The sequence below is a fragment of the Ranitomeya variabilis genome, chromosome 2 (assembly GCF_051348905.1).
Source record: "Ranitomeya variabilis isolate aRanVar5 chromosome 2, aRanVar5.hap1, whole genome shotgun sequence".
Taxonomy (NCBI): Eukaryota; Metazoa; Chordata; class Amphibia; order Anura; family Dendrobatidae; genus Ranitomeya; species Ranitomeya variabilis.
Genome location: NC_135233.1, coordinates 471,129,686 through 471,142,717, shown reverse-complemented (window position 1 = coordinate 471,142,717; position 13,032 = coordinate 471,129,686). Strand labels below are relative to the sequence as shown.

General features: G+C 48.8%; 1 protein-coding gene across 1 annotated transcript in view; it reads left to right on the top strand.

Moving 5' to 3' along the window:
* The window catches only part of ATG2A (autophagy related 2A), a 153,141-nt gene that overhangs the window by 78,772 nt on the left and 61,337 nt on the right, over positions 1-13,032 (top strand). Inside the window, exons 17-22 of the mRNA XM_077287720.1 lie at positions 3,146-3,308; positions 3,402-3,544; positions 3,636-3,778; positions 4,693-4,838; positions 5,028-5,178; positions 5,352-5,545. Coding sequence (XP_077143835.1) covers positions 3,146-3,308; positions 3,402-3,544; positions 3,636-3,778; positions 4,693-4,838; positions 5,028-5,178; positions 5,352-5,545 — 940 coding nt within the window. The remainder of the gene's footprint in view (positions 1-3,145; positions 3,309-3,401; positions 3,545-3,635; positions 3,779-4,692; positions 4,839-5,027; positions 5,179-5,351; positions 5,546-13,032) is intronic.

The window sequence follows — 13,032 nt, the reverse complement described above, 5'->3', positions numbered from 1 at the left end:
GTCCCCAAGAAAGGAGGCAGCGTACGGCCCATACTGGACCTAAAACTACTCAACAAATATGTACGGGTTCGTCACTTCCGCTGGAGTCCCCTTCGGTCCATCATTGCGTCCATGGAGAAGGGAGAATATCTCGCCTTCATAGAAATACAAGACGCATACCTGCATATACCGATTGCACCTGCTCGTCAGAGTTTTCTCAGGTTCGCAATCGACCAGGACCACTACCAGTTCGTGGCTCTTCCGTTCGGACTCGCCACGGCTCCCAGAGTGTTTACCAAGGTCATGGCAGCCACCATGGACATCCTGCACTCCAGAGGCATAGTAGTCGTTCCATACCTGGACGATCTACTCATCAAGGCTCCTACCTTCAAGGACTGCGAGCTCAGCGTCTCAATCACAATCGACACTTGGGTGAGTCGCATGGGCTGGTTAGTCACCCTACAAAGGTCATCACCAACCCCGAGTCAGTCTCTGACCTTCCTGGGAATGCTATACAACACCTCCAGGGGTCTAGTGCTCTTTCCCAGGGACAAGGCACTGGCTCTCCGCCTAGGAGTTCGCATCCTCCTCCGCAAACCCCCTCGATCTCCGGTTTGCCATGAGTCCTCGGCAGGATGGGGGCAGCAATAGAAGCGGTCCCAATTTGGCCCAGTTTCACCTCAGGCCTCTCCAACTAGCCATTCTCAAGTCCTGGGACAGGAATCCCTTTCTCTCACAACAGGGAGTTCCGGCTAAATTCGTCAACCAAGAGGTCCCTGCACTGGTGGCTCAAGCCAACCTCGCTAGCAAAGGGGAAATTCTTTCTCACAGGTCAGTGGAAGGTTCTGACCACCGATGCGAGCCTGACGGGTTGGGGTGCAGTGCACCTACACCACAGGGCACAGGACAAGTGGTCCCCAGTGGAAGCGACCATGCCCATCAACATCCTGGAAATTTGTGCCATCCTCCTGGCATTGAGGGCCTTCCATCACTTACTGGCAGCCTCTCACATCAGAATACAATCGGACAATGCCACCACTGTGGCATATGTGAATCACCAAGGGGGGGACCCGCAGTACCCAGGCGATGCGAGAAGTGTCACACATCCTCCACTGGGTGGAGGACACAGGCTCGGTTCTCTCGGCGGTCCACATTCCGGGAGTGGACAACTAGGAAGCAGACTTCCTCAGACGACAAGGAATAGATTTGGGAGAGTGGTCTCTCCATCCCAAAATTTTTCGCCAGATCTGCCATCGCTGGGGGACTACGGACGTGGACCTAATGGCATCCCACTTCAATGCCAAGGTCTCCAACTTCATGGCCAGAACCCACGATCCGCGGTCGCTCGGAGCAGACGCTCTGGTTCAGGACTGGACCCAGTTCCAGCCTCTGTACATTTTTCCACCTCTCCCCCTGTTATCCAGAGTGGTGAGGAAGATCAAACAAGATGGAGTTTCAACCATCTTAATCGCACCGGTCTGGCCCAGATGTACATGGTACGCCGATGTCGTACAACTTTCAGCAGACGCCCCCTGGCGCCTCCCCGACCGCCCCGGATCTTCTATCACAAGGCCCGTTCTACCACCAGAACTCAGGGGCTCTCAATTTGACGGCATGGCACCTGAAACTTGGGTTCTAACCCAGGCAGGGCTCTCGACGGACGTCATTAGGACCATGATCAGGGCACGGAAGCCAGCCTCTGCCAAGATCTATGACCATACCTGGAAAGTTCTCTTTACCTGGTGCGAATCTCGCGTCCAGACCCCATTCCCTTCTTCCCTCCCCGAACTACCTGGTTTTTTTTCCAATCGGGTCTGGAGGCCAGGCTGTCCCTGGGCTCGCCTAAGAGCCAGGTGTCAGCCCTCTCAGTGCTTTTTTTCAAAGGCGCATTGCTACCAATCTGCGAGTAAGGACTTTTCTTCAGGGGGTTTCCCGATTTGGTTCTCTCCTACAGACGACCACTAGAAACGTGGGACCTCAACCTGGTCCTGACAGCATTGCAGGAACCACCCTTCGAACCCCTTAAGGAGGTCCTGCTCCGCCTTCTCTCCCAGAAGGTGTTTTTTTCCTGGTGGCATTCACCTCGCTACGCAGGGTGTCTGAACTGACAGCACTCTCCTGCAGACGGCCCTTCCTGTTTTTTTCACCAGGACAAGGTAGTTCTCCATACGGTCCCATCCTTCCTTCCGAAGGTTGTGTCCAACTTCCACCTCAGTGAGGAAATTTCTCTGCCTTCCCTTGTTCCGGTTCATAGAGTGGAGAAGGCTCTGCATGCGCTTGACCTTGTCAGGGCATTGCGTATATATGTGTCTAGGACTGCGTCCTTCCGGAGGTCTGATCCCTTTTCCTTCTTCCGGAAGGCGGCCGCAAGGGATTTGCCAGCTCCCAAAGCTACCCTTGCCAGGTAGATCACATCCACCATACAAGAGGCCTACCGCCTTAAGAATTCTCTTCCAGCCGGTATTACGGCACACTCTACACGGGCGGTAGGGGCCTCCTGAGCCATTAGGCTCCAGGCTTCGGCACAACAAGTGTGTAAGGCAGACACTTGGACTAGCCCACACTCGTTTACTAAACACTACAGGGTTCATACCCAGTCCTCAGCGGAAGCGAGCCTGGGTAGATGTGTTCTGCAGGAGCTTGTCTGGACAATATTCATCCATGGCTTTCCACCCAGGGACTGCTTTGGGACGTCCCATGGTCCTGTGTCCCCCAATGAGGCGACAGAGTAAAGGAGATTTTTGTGTACTCACCGTAAAATCTGTCTCTTAGCCTCTAATTGGGGGACACAGCTACCACCCTGTTGCCCTTTTCGGGCCGTTGTTACTGTTCATTTCTCATATTGTTCTTTGAGCTCGTACATAGTGGCCTTGTTATAGGCATGTCTATGTCATTCATGTTACGTCCTCCTACTGCTTTTGCACAAAACTGGAGAAGGCTGACACCGTCCAGGGGTGTATACTGCAGAGGAGGAGCCACGGTTAATCTTTTTCAGATTATGCATAGTGTCGCCTCCTAGTGGACAGCAGCATAACACCCATGGTCCTGTGTCCCCCAATTAGAGGCTAAGAGAAAGAGATTTTACGGTGAGTACACAAAAATCTCCTTTTCCAGTCACTCTGGGTTTTTTTTGACCGATAGATCCTCCTCACTTTTTTTTTTTTAGTATTTTAGTGACCGTCCTTCCTGAAAACAAAGTCTCCCCATGGGATCTGTGCCAGGACAAAGTTGAAGACCCAGATCTTCCATCTGTGGAAAGTCCTTGTGAATTAAAGCAGCCTGAGCCATCCCCTTTCTCATCCAAGAGGACAATGTTTGAAACTGAAGAGGTTCGCACCAAGTTACGCTCCTGCAACGTTCACTTTTTTCATTATTTTCTAGCACTTATCATATTTGGCTAATGTTTTCTTTTATGACCACAGATGGTTATTCCAGCAGACCCCGAAGAGATGGCAGATTTTCAGCAAGTGACCCTCAGATCCTCCCAATATAGACTAGAGGTCACTCTGCCCAGAGTTCACATATTTCTTCCCAGCAAGGAAATGTATGAAAACTTATACAACAGGTATTGTACTTGCTCATTTCCTTACTTACCCTGTCTGATAAATGACTTGGTCGTGCCTTACTAGATTTGGTTCCTTTTTTTTTCCCACCAGGTTATGTAATGATCTGTTGATGTGGGAACCTATGTCTGTGTTTGATGCCCCCATTGTCGACTCTCTGTTTCCTTCTGAGACCCAGTCTACACCTATTCACCAGCATGACACTTTTCGCATGTGCAAGTCGGCATTCAGACTAGGTGAGTTTGTTACTCGTAGGCGGTATATAATTGAGGGTACATCTTCAAGTCAGATCAGATTTTCTAATAGTTTATCGAGCAGGAACTGAACGGAAACTCTCAAAATCCTCCTCCAAGGCTCAAAACTCCTCAAAAACCTGAGTTCCGCTCTATTTCTGCTCTGAAAACTCAGTAAAAAGACTCTTCTTGCATATATAGCCTTATAGCAGAGGGGTGTGCATATATAGCCTTATAGCAGAGGGGTGTGCATAGTAGTCGCATTACAGATCCTGTCTGTTTTTGTAATACTGCATATATATATGAGTCGGCAACACAGACCATGGCCAGTCCATGCTATTAAAAGTCAAAATCTGCGATGTAAGCTTATTGAAAACATGATTACTACTGTAATACTCTTATATTTCAAAGGATTATTCCCATTTTCATATGTAGTACTTGTAAAAACAAGCACTTTTGCAAATTACTGTTCAAATTTGCTGCCATTCTAGATATATTAACACTTTTTTCTTCTTTTGTTTATAGCTTGTGTCCTAGGAAACCGACCACCGCTGGTGGCTAGCTTGTAAGTGCTGCTCTATAGCTGGCCAGAATTAGGTGGTTGTGTGCTGGAGAGTGTTCCTGGCCAGCATCAAAACAGTGCTTACAAGCCCAATAGAAAAGCATTCGTAAGAACTGTGCCAGTCTGCTATCAATCAACGGTGGTTGGTCTCCAGGATAACTAACTGTAAACAAAGGAAAAGTGTTACTATCTCAAGAAGCGCTGAAAATTTCAATAGGCAGTAAACTGAATAATTACTTGTATTCACAAGCTCTATCTGACAATATCCATGTATTAAGCTGCGAATAAGCCTTTAACTACCTCTTGTATATCCTTTATCTTTCTGTCAATCACACTGCGGATTTAATATTCACAGACTCTGACTCGGAAGATGAAGATTCCCATTTCTACTCTGTGGACGAGACTGCAAGATTTAGAAAAGGGTCTCAAGAAGGTCAAAACTTCTTCTCTGCTTCAATCACAATTTTAAAAGGACGGATTACAGCTTGGACCGAAGCCAAGGTCACATTTTTCATTGCCCTTTATTTAATTCACACTATTGGGGGTTTCCAATAAAGTATCCTGCAGGGTTATCCTTGTCATGAAATATTACTAAAAACTTGACATGCCCAAATGATTTTGATTAGGTCCATTGGGCGACAATTTGTAGTAATGTGTCTTTCTTATTTTATTTTCCCTTCTATACTGTAGAATGAAGTAAACAAGAGGCAGGAAAGCCATCACGGTGAAGCCATTCTGGATGTTGAAAATGGTCGGATTTTCAGTGTCTCAAAGTACAAAGGCAACGCCGACCTCAGCTATTTATGTATTGAGTCTGACATAGTGTCACTTTATCACAAAGGTATGCACTGTGACCTAGCACATAACATGCCTGCGAGTATTTCCATAACTGTTTTGTCTCCAAGAGATAGAAAAGGATGAGAAGTCCTTTGTGCAATGCGTCTGCATGTCTCTTATGTATCCTGTTCCTGCATGACCTCTTACATCTTTCCTGTTGATCTTTATTCTTTGCAGCCTCCGTAGAAGATTATTTACCGCCAAGCGCACTAGAAATTCCCATTTTTGTACAACCTGAAAACTTGAACCCTACTATATACATTTCAGAAGAGGGGGTCTCTGCCCAGCTATCTGGATCTCGAAAAGACAGGAGTCCCAAAATGCTCTCCCTTTCGGTTCGAATTGACCTCAATCTTGTGAAGAATGTGAAGGTATGCTTGGATCTAATAATTTAGTAATAAAAGTGACGAGTAAAGACACTTAGAACATAGACGTAAAAGGGTTAAGGTACCTTCACACTGAGCAACTTTCCAATGAGAACGACAGCGATCCGTGACGTTGCAGCGTCCTGGATAGCGATCTCGTTGTGTTTGACACGCAGCAGTGATCTGGATCCTGCTGTGATATCGCTGGTCGGAGCTAGAAGTCCAGAACATTATTTTGTCGCTGATCACCCGCTGTCACCCGCTGGATCGGCGTGTGTGACGCCAATCCAGCGATGTGTTCACTTGTAACCAGGGTAAACATCGGGTTACTAGTGCAGGGCCGCGCTTAGTAACCCGATATTTACCCTGGTTACCATTGTAAAAGTTAAAAAATAAAACACTACATACTCACATGCTGATGTCTGTCACGTCCCCCACCGGCGTCCACAGGGTTAAAACTGCTTTCGGCAGGAGCGCTTGCTAATGCTGTGCTGCTGCCGAGAGCTTCCTGCACTGACTGTGTCAGCGCCGGCCGTAAAGCAGAGCACAGCGGTGACGTCACCGCTGTTACTGCCGGCGCGCCGCTGACAAATTCAGTGCAGGAAGCTCTCGGCAGCAGCGCAGCATTAGCAAGCGCTCCTGCCGAAAGCAGTTTTAACCCTGTGGACGCCGGCGGGGGACGTGACCGACATCAGAATGTGAGTGTAATTTTTTTTTTTTTAACTTTTACAATGGTAACCAGGGTAAATATCGGGTTACTAAGCGCGGCCCTGCACTTAGTAACCCGATGTTTACCCTGGTTACCCGGGTGCTGCAGGGGGACTTCGGCATCGTTGAAGACAGTTTCAACGATGCCGAAGTCGTTCCCCTGATCGTTGGTCGCTGGAGAGAGCTGTCTGTGTGACAGCTCCCCAGCGACCACACAAAGACTTACCAACGATCACGGCCAGGTCGTATCGCTGGTCGTGATCGTTGGTAAGTCGTTTAGTGTAACGGTACCTTTAGGTCTTAGCATCATTGTTTAAAATAATTACGGATTGCGCAACTTGATTTGCAGGACCTGATCCATTGCCCACGTCTGTGATCTGTTGCTGCCAGACAGGAGCCCTGCAAATTGCCTCTTATCTGTCGGCATCTTGGCTAATGTGATGCTGCATCAAGCCGGGTAATCAAACATGTCGGAGGATTTTCCGGGCTCCCATTAGATTACTGACATGGTCTTTAGATCAGGTCCTGTGAAATTAATTTGCACCATTTCTACTACAGATTCATCAGGAGGTTTAGTTATGTGTTTTTACATCTACAGCTTGTTCAGAAGCAACTCATTTCTATATGCAAAAATAAAGTTTTTTTGCAAATTTGCTGTGTAGATCAGTTTAAAGTTTTTTTCAGTGTAAAAGTTTATTATTTCCTGCATGTGGGACTCGCCATTGTAACTACTGGAAATCATTACCTTTTAGTTTCTTCTGGCCTATGAGAGATTTGTTAATAGAAAGTACATTTCTCTTTATCTCTTCATTGGGGACACAGGTAACCAGGAGTGTATGCTGCTGTCGCTAGGAGGTTGACACTAGGCAAAAAAAAGTTGGCTCCTACTCAGCAGTGTACACCCCACTGACAAACGCAAAGCTCATCAGTTTTAGCTTAGTGTCAGTTGTAGGCAGATCTGGATCTGATCCCAGATCTGTTTTTTTTTCCCCTTGGGTCACCCTGTTGTGTTTTATTAATCTTTTCCCCTTGTATTTCAGGTTCCTCTTTTCAGGGTAGTGGTGTAACTTCTCACCCTGGTTTCCCAATAATAGGCGACCGATAGAACAGTGTGGTGCCATCCGCAGCATATCCTTTCTGGTCTGCTAACACTTCAGGCGTGGCGTTCGGTCCTTGCCTTTTCCCCATCTGAAGGAAGACAGTTGTCACTTCTCAGTGTTGACACAGTTTTTTGCACCGTCTGGGACTACGATAGTGTGGGAAGGAGGACACCCTTGCCCAGTGACCCCCTCCCCACTTGGGGGCTCCTGATGCCGTCCTCGGTATGGAGAAGTAGTAGTCGGGACCTCAACCAGACAGATACTGTCCCTCCCTTTCTCGACAGTTCCTCTACAAGGCGGTGGGGGCGTCAGTAAAGATAGAGGAGAATCCAGCTCCTCTCCACCTTCCAGCACGCGATTTCTAATGGACCGAAAATTACACCAAAATTTAGTCCCCAGTTTTTCCCCTTCTCCCATGACTTGACCACCTGAAAGGGTATCCGCCCCATCAAGGACAGGAAACCTACTGAATAAAAGGGTGGTACCTCTCCTCCACATCAGTTTGGTTTCCTGTCCTTGTGGGAACCTGAGAAAAAAGCGGTACTTGACTTACCCAGGATCTGGAAGGTGGCCACGACTGGATGCCTTCCGGAGGGTGAGGTAACAGCGGGCAGGAGATCGGTGCAACCCCCTGCAGGCAGAGACCTCCTGGGGCAAAGTCTCTGGCCAACACGAGGTAGGTCCCGGGACTGCGTGCGCTGGGGTTGCAGGAGTGCTCCAGTGAGGTTTGACGGGACTCGCCTCCAGGTATTCACACGTGTGGGGTACGCTGGTGAGATGTCGGTGCACCCTGGCGACGAATGCGGTAGAAGGCCTGGTCACCCGGGTCTGCGCACTCACAGGACGCGGGGCAGATATCCGGTGCATCCCGGTGACATAGCGCGCCGGAAGCTACAGGGGCCATCCGCTAAGGCCTCAACTTTATTCACAACGTTATCCACACCTCACATGGTGATTCGCCTCGCATGGGAGCAATTGTATCATTTCTTACAGCACGGGTTTTTGAGCGATCATTGTCTGGGCCCGCCCCTTCCCACTTCCTCACTCCGGCGGTGTTATGTTTCCAGCCACAGCTCCACGTTTTATGCAGGATCTGTCTCTTCGAAGATATCTACATTCAGGATTGAGTAGGGTCTGTCCATGTTGTTTTTTTTTCCTTCCTCCTAAGCTTAGTCCTCAGCAGCCTCCCTCAGCCCCAGGCCTATACATGTGCACAGACCTAGTGAGTCTCGCTCCCATCCCTCCACCACAGTCATTCACTATGCCTGTGCTCAATGCAAAAAGAAGTGGCCCATAGGTCAGGCCTATGTTTTCTGTCTAAATTGCAGCCCTTCCACCATGCAAGCCTCCGAGGACCTCCCCACCGCCTGGGGGAATATTTCTCCCAGCAATATGTGATTCTGAAGGATGATGATGGAACTCAATATTCTGATAAAAAATGATTTTATTTTAAACTAAAATACAGCCGGTTTCGACTTCTTGGAGTCTTCCTCAGGTATAATGTCAGTAACTGAGCTAACCAAGGAGTCCCAGTCCCTGGTACAGGTCCTGGAACGTTTACCTAAACTTTCAGCTGCTACCAGTGCTCCGATTGTTTTTCAGGACGATTTGCAGGCACCCACCCTTCACACTCAGCATGGCAGATCAAGGATAAGGTTTAAGAAGCAGGCACTCTCCAGTTCCTTGACTGGGTTTCCTTCTCCTTTCCACATCCTTCAGGATGGCCTCTGTAGCCCAATCCTCCTCTCCTGATGTGGTCCTGAGCTCAGAATTTGCTTCAGAGTCAGAATCTGAACCTGATACAGACCAAACTTCCAAACTCAAGGATATGGTCGGCGGCCTCATCTCATAATCTGCCGTAAAAAAAAAACCAGTGGGGCACCTGGAAAAGCGCTTCACCAGGTAGAAAGCAGTTGGATATCTTGTATATCCTTTTGATCCTGATCTCTGCAGCAAATCGGATGAATCCTCAGCCGTGGACCGCCAGTCTCATGCCTGTCCGCTAAAACTCTCCTGTCACTCCCTGAGGGTTCCTCTTTCAAGGACCCCACTGACAGACAAATCGAGGCAATAGCCAAGTCCATCATTTGAGGCTGCTGGCAACTCTCTGTCCCTCCTTCACTTCCACATGGTAGCCTAGTCGGTTTCCGCCTGGGCAAAACCTCTTTGGCAGGGCATCGTATCAGCATTCTTGCCTGATGAACTGGCTGATCTTGTAGACTAGATTGCCCACTCTGGTAAATATTTGTTCGCCATGTCTCTTGACTCTGCCAGCTGTTACTCCCGTGTTGCTAGCAATATTGTAGCCATACCCAGAATTCTGTGACTGAAGGCCTGCCATGTGGACCCGGCATCCAAAAAGTATCTTACCAATCTCCCCTTGCAGGGATCACCCAAAGAGTCTAAGCTGGATCAGTTTGTCTCAAACCCCACCAGCGATGAGTATATCCCAGTCTAAGCCTAAATGTCCATGCACCAGGAGACATTATCTTCAGTTTCGCCTCTTCATTTCTCCTCCCCTAGGACCTCCTCTCAGCGAGAGAGAAGGAAGCCGTCCTTCAAACCCGCACAGGCATGGCGCCCAAATGGTCGCTCTACCAAGCTTTCAGAATCCCAATCCAATACAGTCTCTTCTGCATGATGAGTCACCCCCACCTGGGAATCCTCTTACGGTGGGTAACCATCTTCTTTACCGCGACGTGTGGCTCTTCGTAGTTGACTCCCTGGGTCAGGAAGCTCAGCACCACAGGCTAGAAGATAGGATATCCTTCTCTCCCATACAGACGTTTATGTTTCTCCCTCCAAGAGTCCCCAGCTCAAGTCCCTGCTTTCTTTGCAGCTATTGCCTCTCTCCTCCTGGCAGGGGTCATCGTACCCATCTCCTCATTCCTATTTATGTGGCGCATCAGAGGTTCCTCCGCTTGGCTGTCCAGCGGGAGCGCTACCAGTTCACAGCTCTCCCTTTTGGACTGGGCTCTGCACCCAGAGGGCTCACGAAGTTTATGGCGGCCATCATGGCCATTGTTTTCTTCAAAGGGATAGTAATCCTCTCCTGATCATGGGCTTATCATTCCGAGACTGTTGCGAAAGTCTTCAGGTCACCCTGGACTCTCTTACCTGTCTAGGCTGGATAGTCAACACTTCAAAATCTTCTCTGATCCCAGGCTAGCGCCTATTATTCCTTGGCATGCTATTCGATACCACTCGCGCCAGAGTCCTTCCAGAGGAGAAGATCTCTGCACTCTGCCTGGGGATTCGTTCTCTTAAGACATCCATCGCCATGCTATCTTCGACTCTGCAGAAGAGTTCTAGGGAAGATGATTGCCGCGATGGAAGCTGTCCCTTTCGCACAGTACCATACCTGTCCCCTCCAACTGGCCCTCCTGTCAGCTTCGGACAAAAGGATCTCTTACCTGGATCCGCCACATACTTCGAGTGAGACGATCTTTGGCATGGTGGAGTATCCTTTTAGCATGTAAGATAATTCCTCCCTCTCCGCTGGCAAGTTGTCATGACAGACGCAAGTCTCCTCAGTTGGGCAGCAGTCTTCCTTCGACACGCAATCCAGGGTTGCTGTAACTCTCTGTAAACCTCTCTTCCCATCAACCTTCTGGAAATCAGAGCCATCTACCTCTCTCTTCTCCACTGGCAGTACTTTCTAGCTAGTTTACCAGTACACATTCAATTCAACAATGCCACGGCTGTGGCATGCATAAACAACCAGGGACATGCAGAGAATGTGTCATGTTGGAAGTCTCACTCATTCTGCCTTGAGCTGAGCGGTATGTGCTAGCAATATCCGCAGTGCACATTCCAGGCATGGACAACTGGGCCGTTGACTTCCTAAGTCGCCACCGCCTTTCCTCGGGTGAGAGGTCCCTCAACACCTATGTGTTCAAACAGATCTGTCAAAGATGAGGCACTCTTGATGTCGATCTGATGGTGTCTCGGATGAATCGCAAGGTCCCTCATTCCAAGGCCAGATCTTGCGACCCCCTGTCAGTTTCAGCTTCCGTACTTTTTTCTGCCTCTTCCCCTGATCCCAAGACTCGTCAAGAAGATCAGGGCAGAAGGAGTTCCAGTCATCTTTGTGGCACCATACTGACCCAGAAGAGCCTGGTATGCGGAGTTAGTCAACCTACTCGCAGATGTACCATGGAAACTCCCAGACCGACCAAACCTACTCTCTCAGGGTCACGTCTACCACCAGAATTCTTGATCTCTCAATTTAATGGCATGGCTGTTCAAGCCTCAGTCCTGGGGGAGGCAAACTTCTTTTCCCAGGTCATACAGACCATGATCAGGGCGAGGAAATCCTTGTCCTTACGCATTTATCATCAGACTTGGAAGGCCTTCTTTCGCTGATGTGTAGGCAGCCACACAGCTCCCATTTCTTTTTCCCTTACTTCCAGACTGGTGTTCCTACAATCAGGGCTAGAATCCTGTTTGTCTCATAGTAAACTCAAGGGTCAGACCTCCGCTCTCTCATTCTGTTCAAACGGAATTTGGCGCCTCGTCCCCAGGTCAAGACCTTCCTTCAAGGAGTTGCTTTCCTTGTGCCACCATATCGTCCCACTGTAGACCGTGTGACCTTAACCTAGTTTTGAGCTTTCTTCAGGGACCCCCTTCGAACTCATTCAGGACATCGCATCTTCGCTTCTCTTCTGGAAGGTGGCCTTTTTGGTTGTGATCATTTCAATCAGAAATGGTCTCCGAATTAGCAGCTCTCTTACTTCTCTCCTTTCCTCATCTTCCACCAGGACAAGGTGATCCAATGACCAGTTCTTTCATTCCTTCCTAAGGTAGTCTCCCCATTCCATATCAACGAGGATATTGTCCTTCGTTCCTTCTGCCCGTACCCTGTCCATTCCCTGGAAAGGTCTCTCCACAAGCTGTTCCTAGTCAGAGCCTTACGTCTCTACCTCTCAAGAACAGCATCCTGCAGACGTTCGGATGTCTTGCTTGTCATTCTGAGGGTCATCGTAAGGGACTCCCTGCCTCCAAGTCTATTATCGTCTACTGGATCCGCTCTGCTATAATAGAGGCATATCGAGTTAAGAATAGACCACCTCCTCCGGAGTGAGGGCTCACTCCACTCATGCAGTGGTGGCCTCATGAGCCCTTCGCCACCAGGCCTCTGCAACTCACATTTGTAAGGCCGCTACCTTGTCATCCCTTCATGCATTCACAAAATTTTACAGGGTACATACCTACGCCTCAGCTGATGCTGGCCTAGGTAGAAAGCTGCTACAAGTGGCGGTCATCTGTTGCCGAACCAGTTTGGAGCATGATAGCTTGTTGCCTTCCTTTGGACTGCTTTAGGTCGTCCCATGGTTACCTGTGTCCCCAAATGAAGTGGTAAAGAAGAACGATTTTTGGTACTCACCGTAAAATCAGTTTCTTGGCACTCTCTTTGGGGGACACGGCACCCTCTCTGGTTTGTGCCTATGTTGGGCCTGAGTGCCTCTGTTGGGGTATTGATTACCACATGGATTTTTTTCATCTCTAGTTCTAGGTTTTCTGCCACAACTGGGTTCACATTACAAAATCACAAGAAGAAAGCATGCGGTTTTGCCTTATTTTAGATGTTGGCCACAATATGTAAGGGATTAAATGTCCAGGATTGATGATACCTCTGATTCATGTCATTTTGGCAGAGTGCAGACTGTACAAATACAGCTGGCA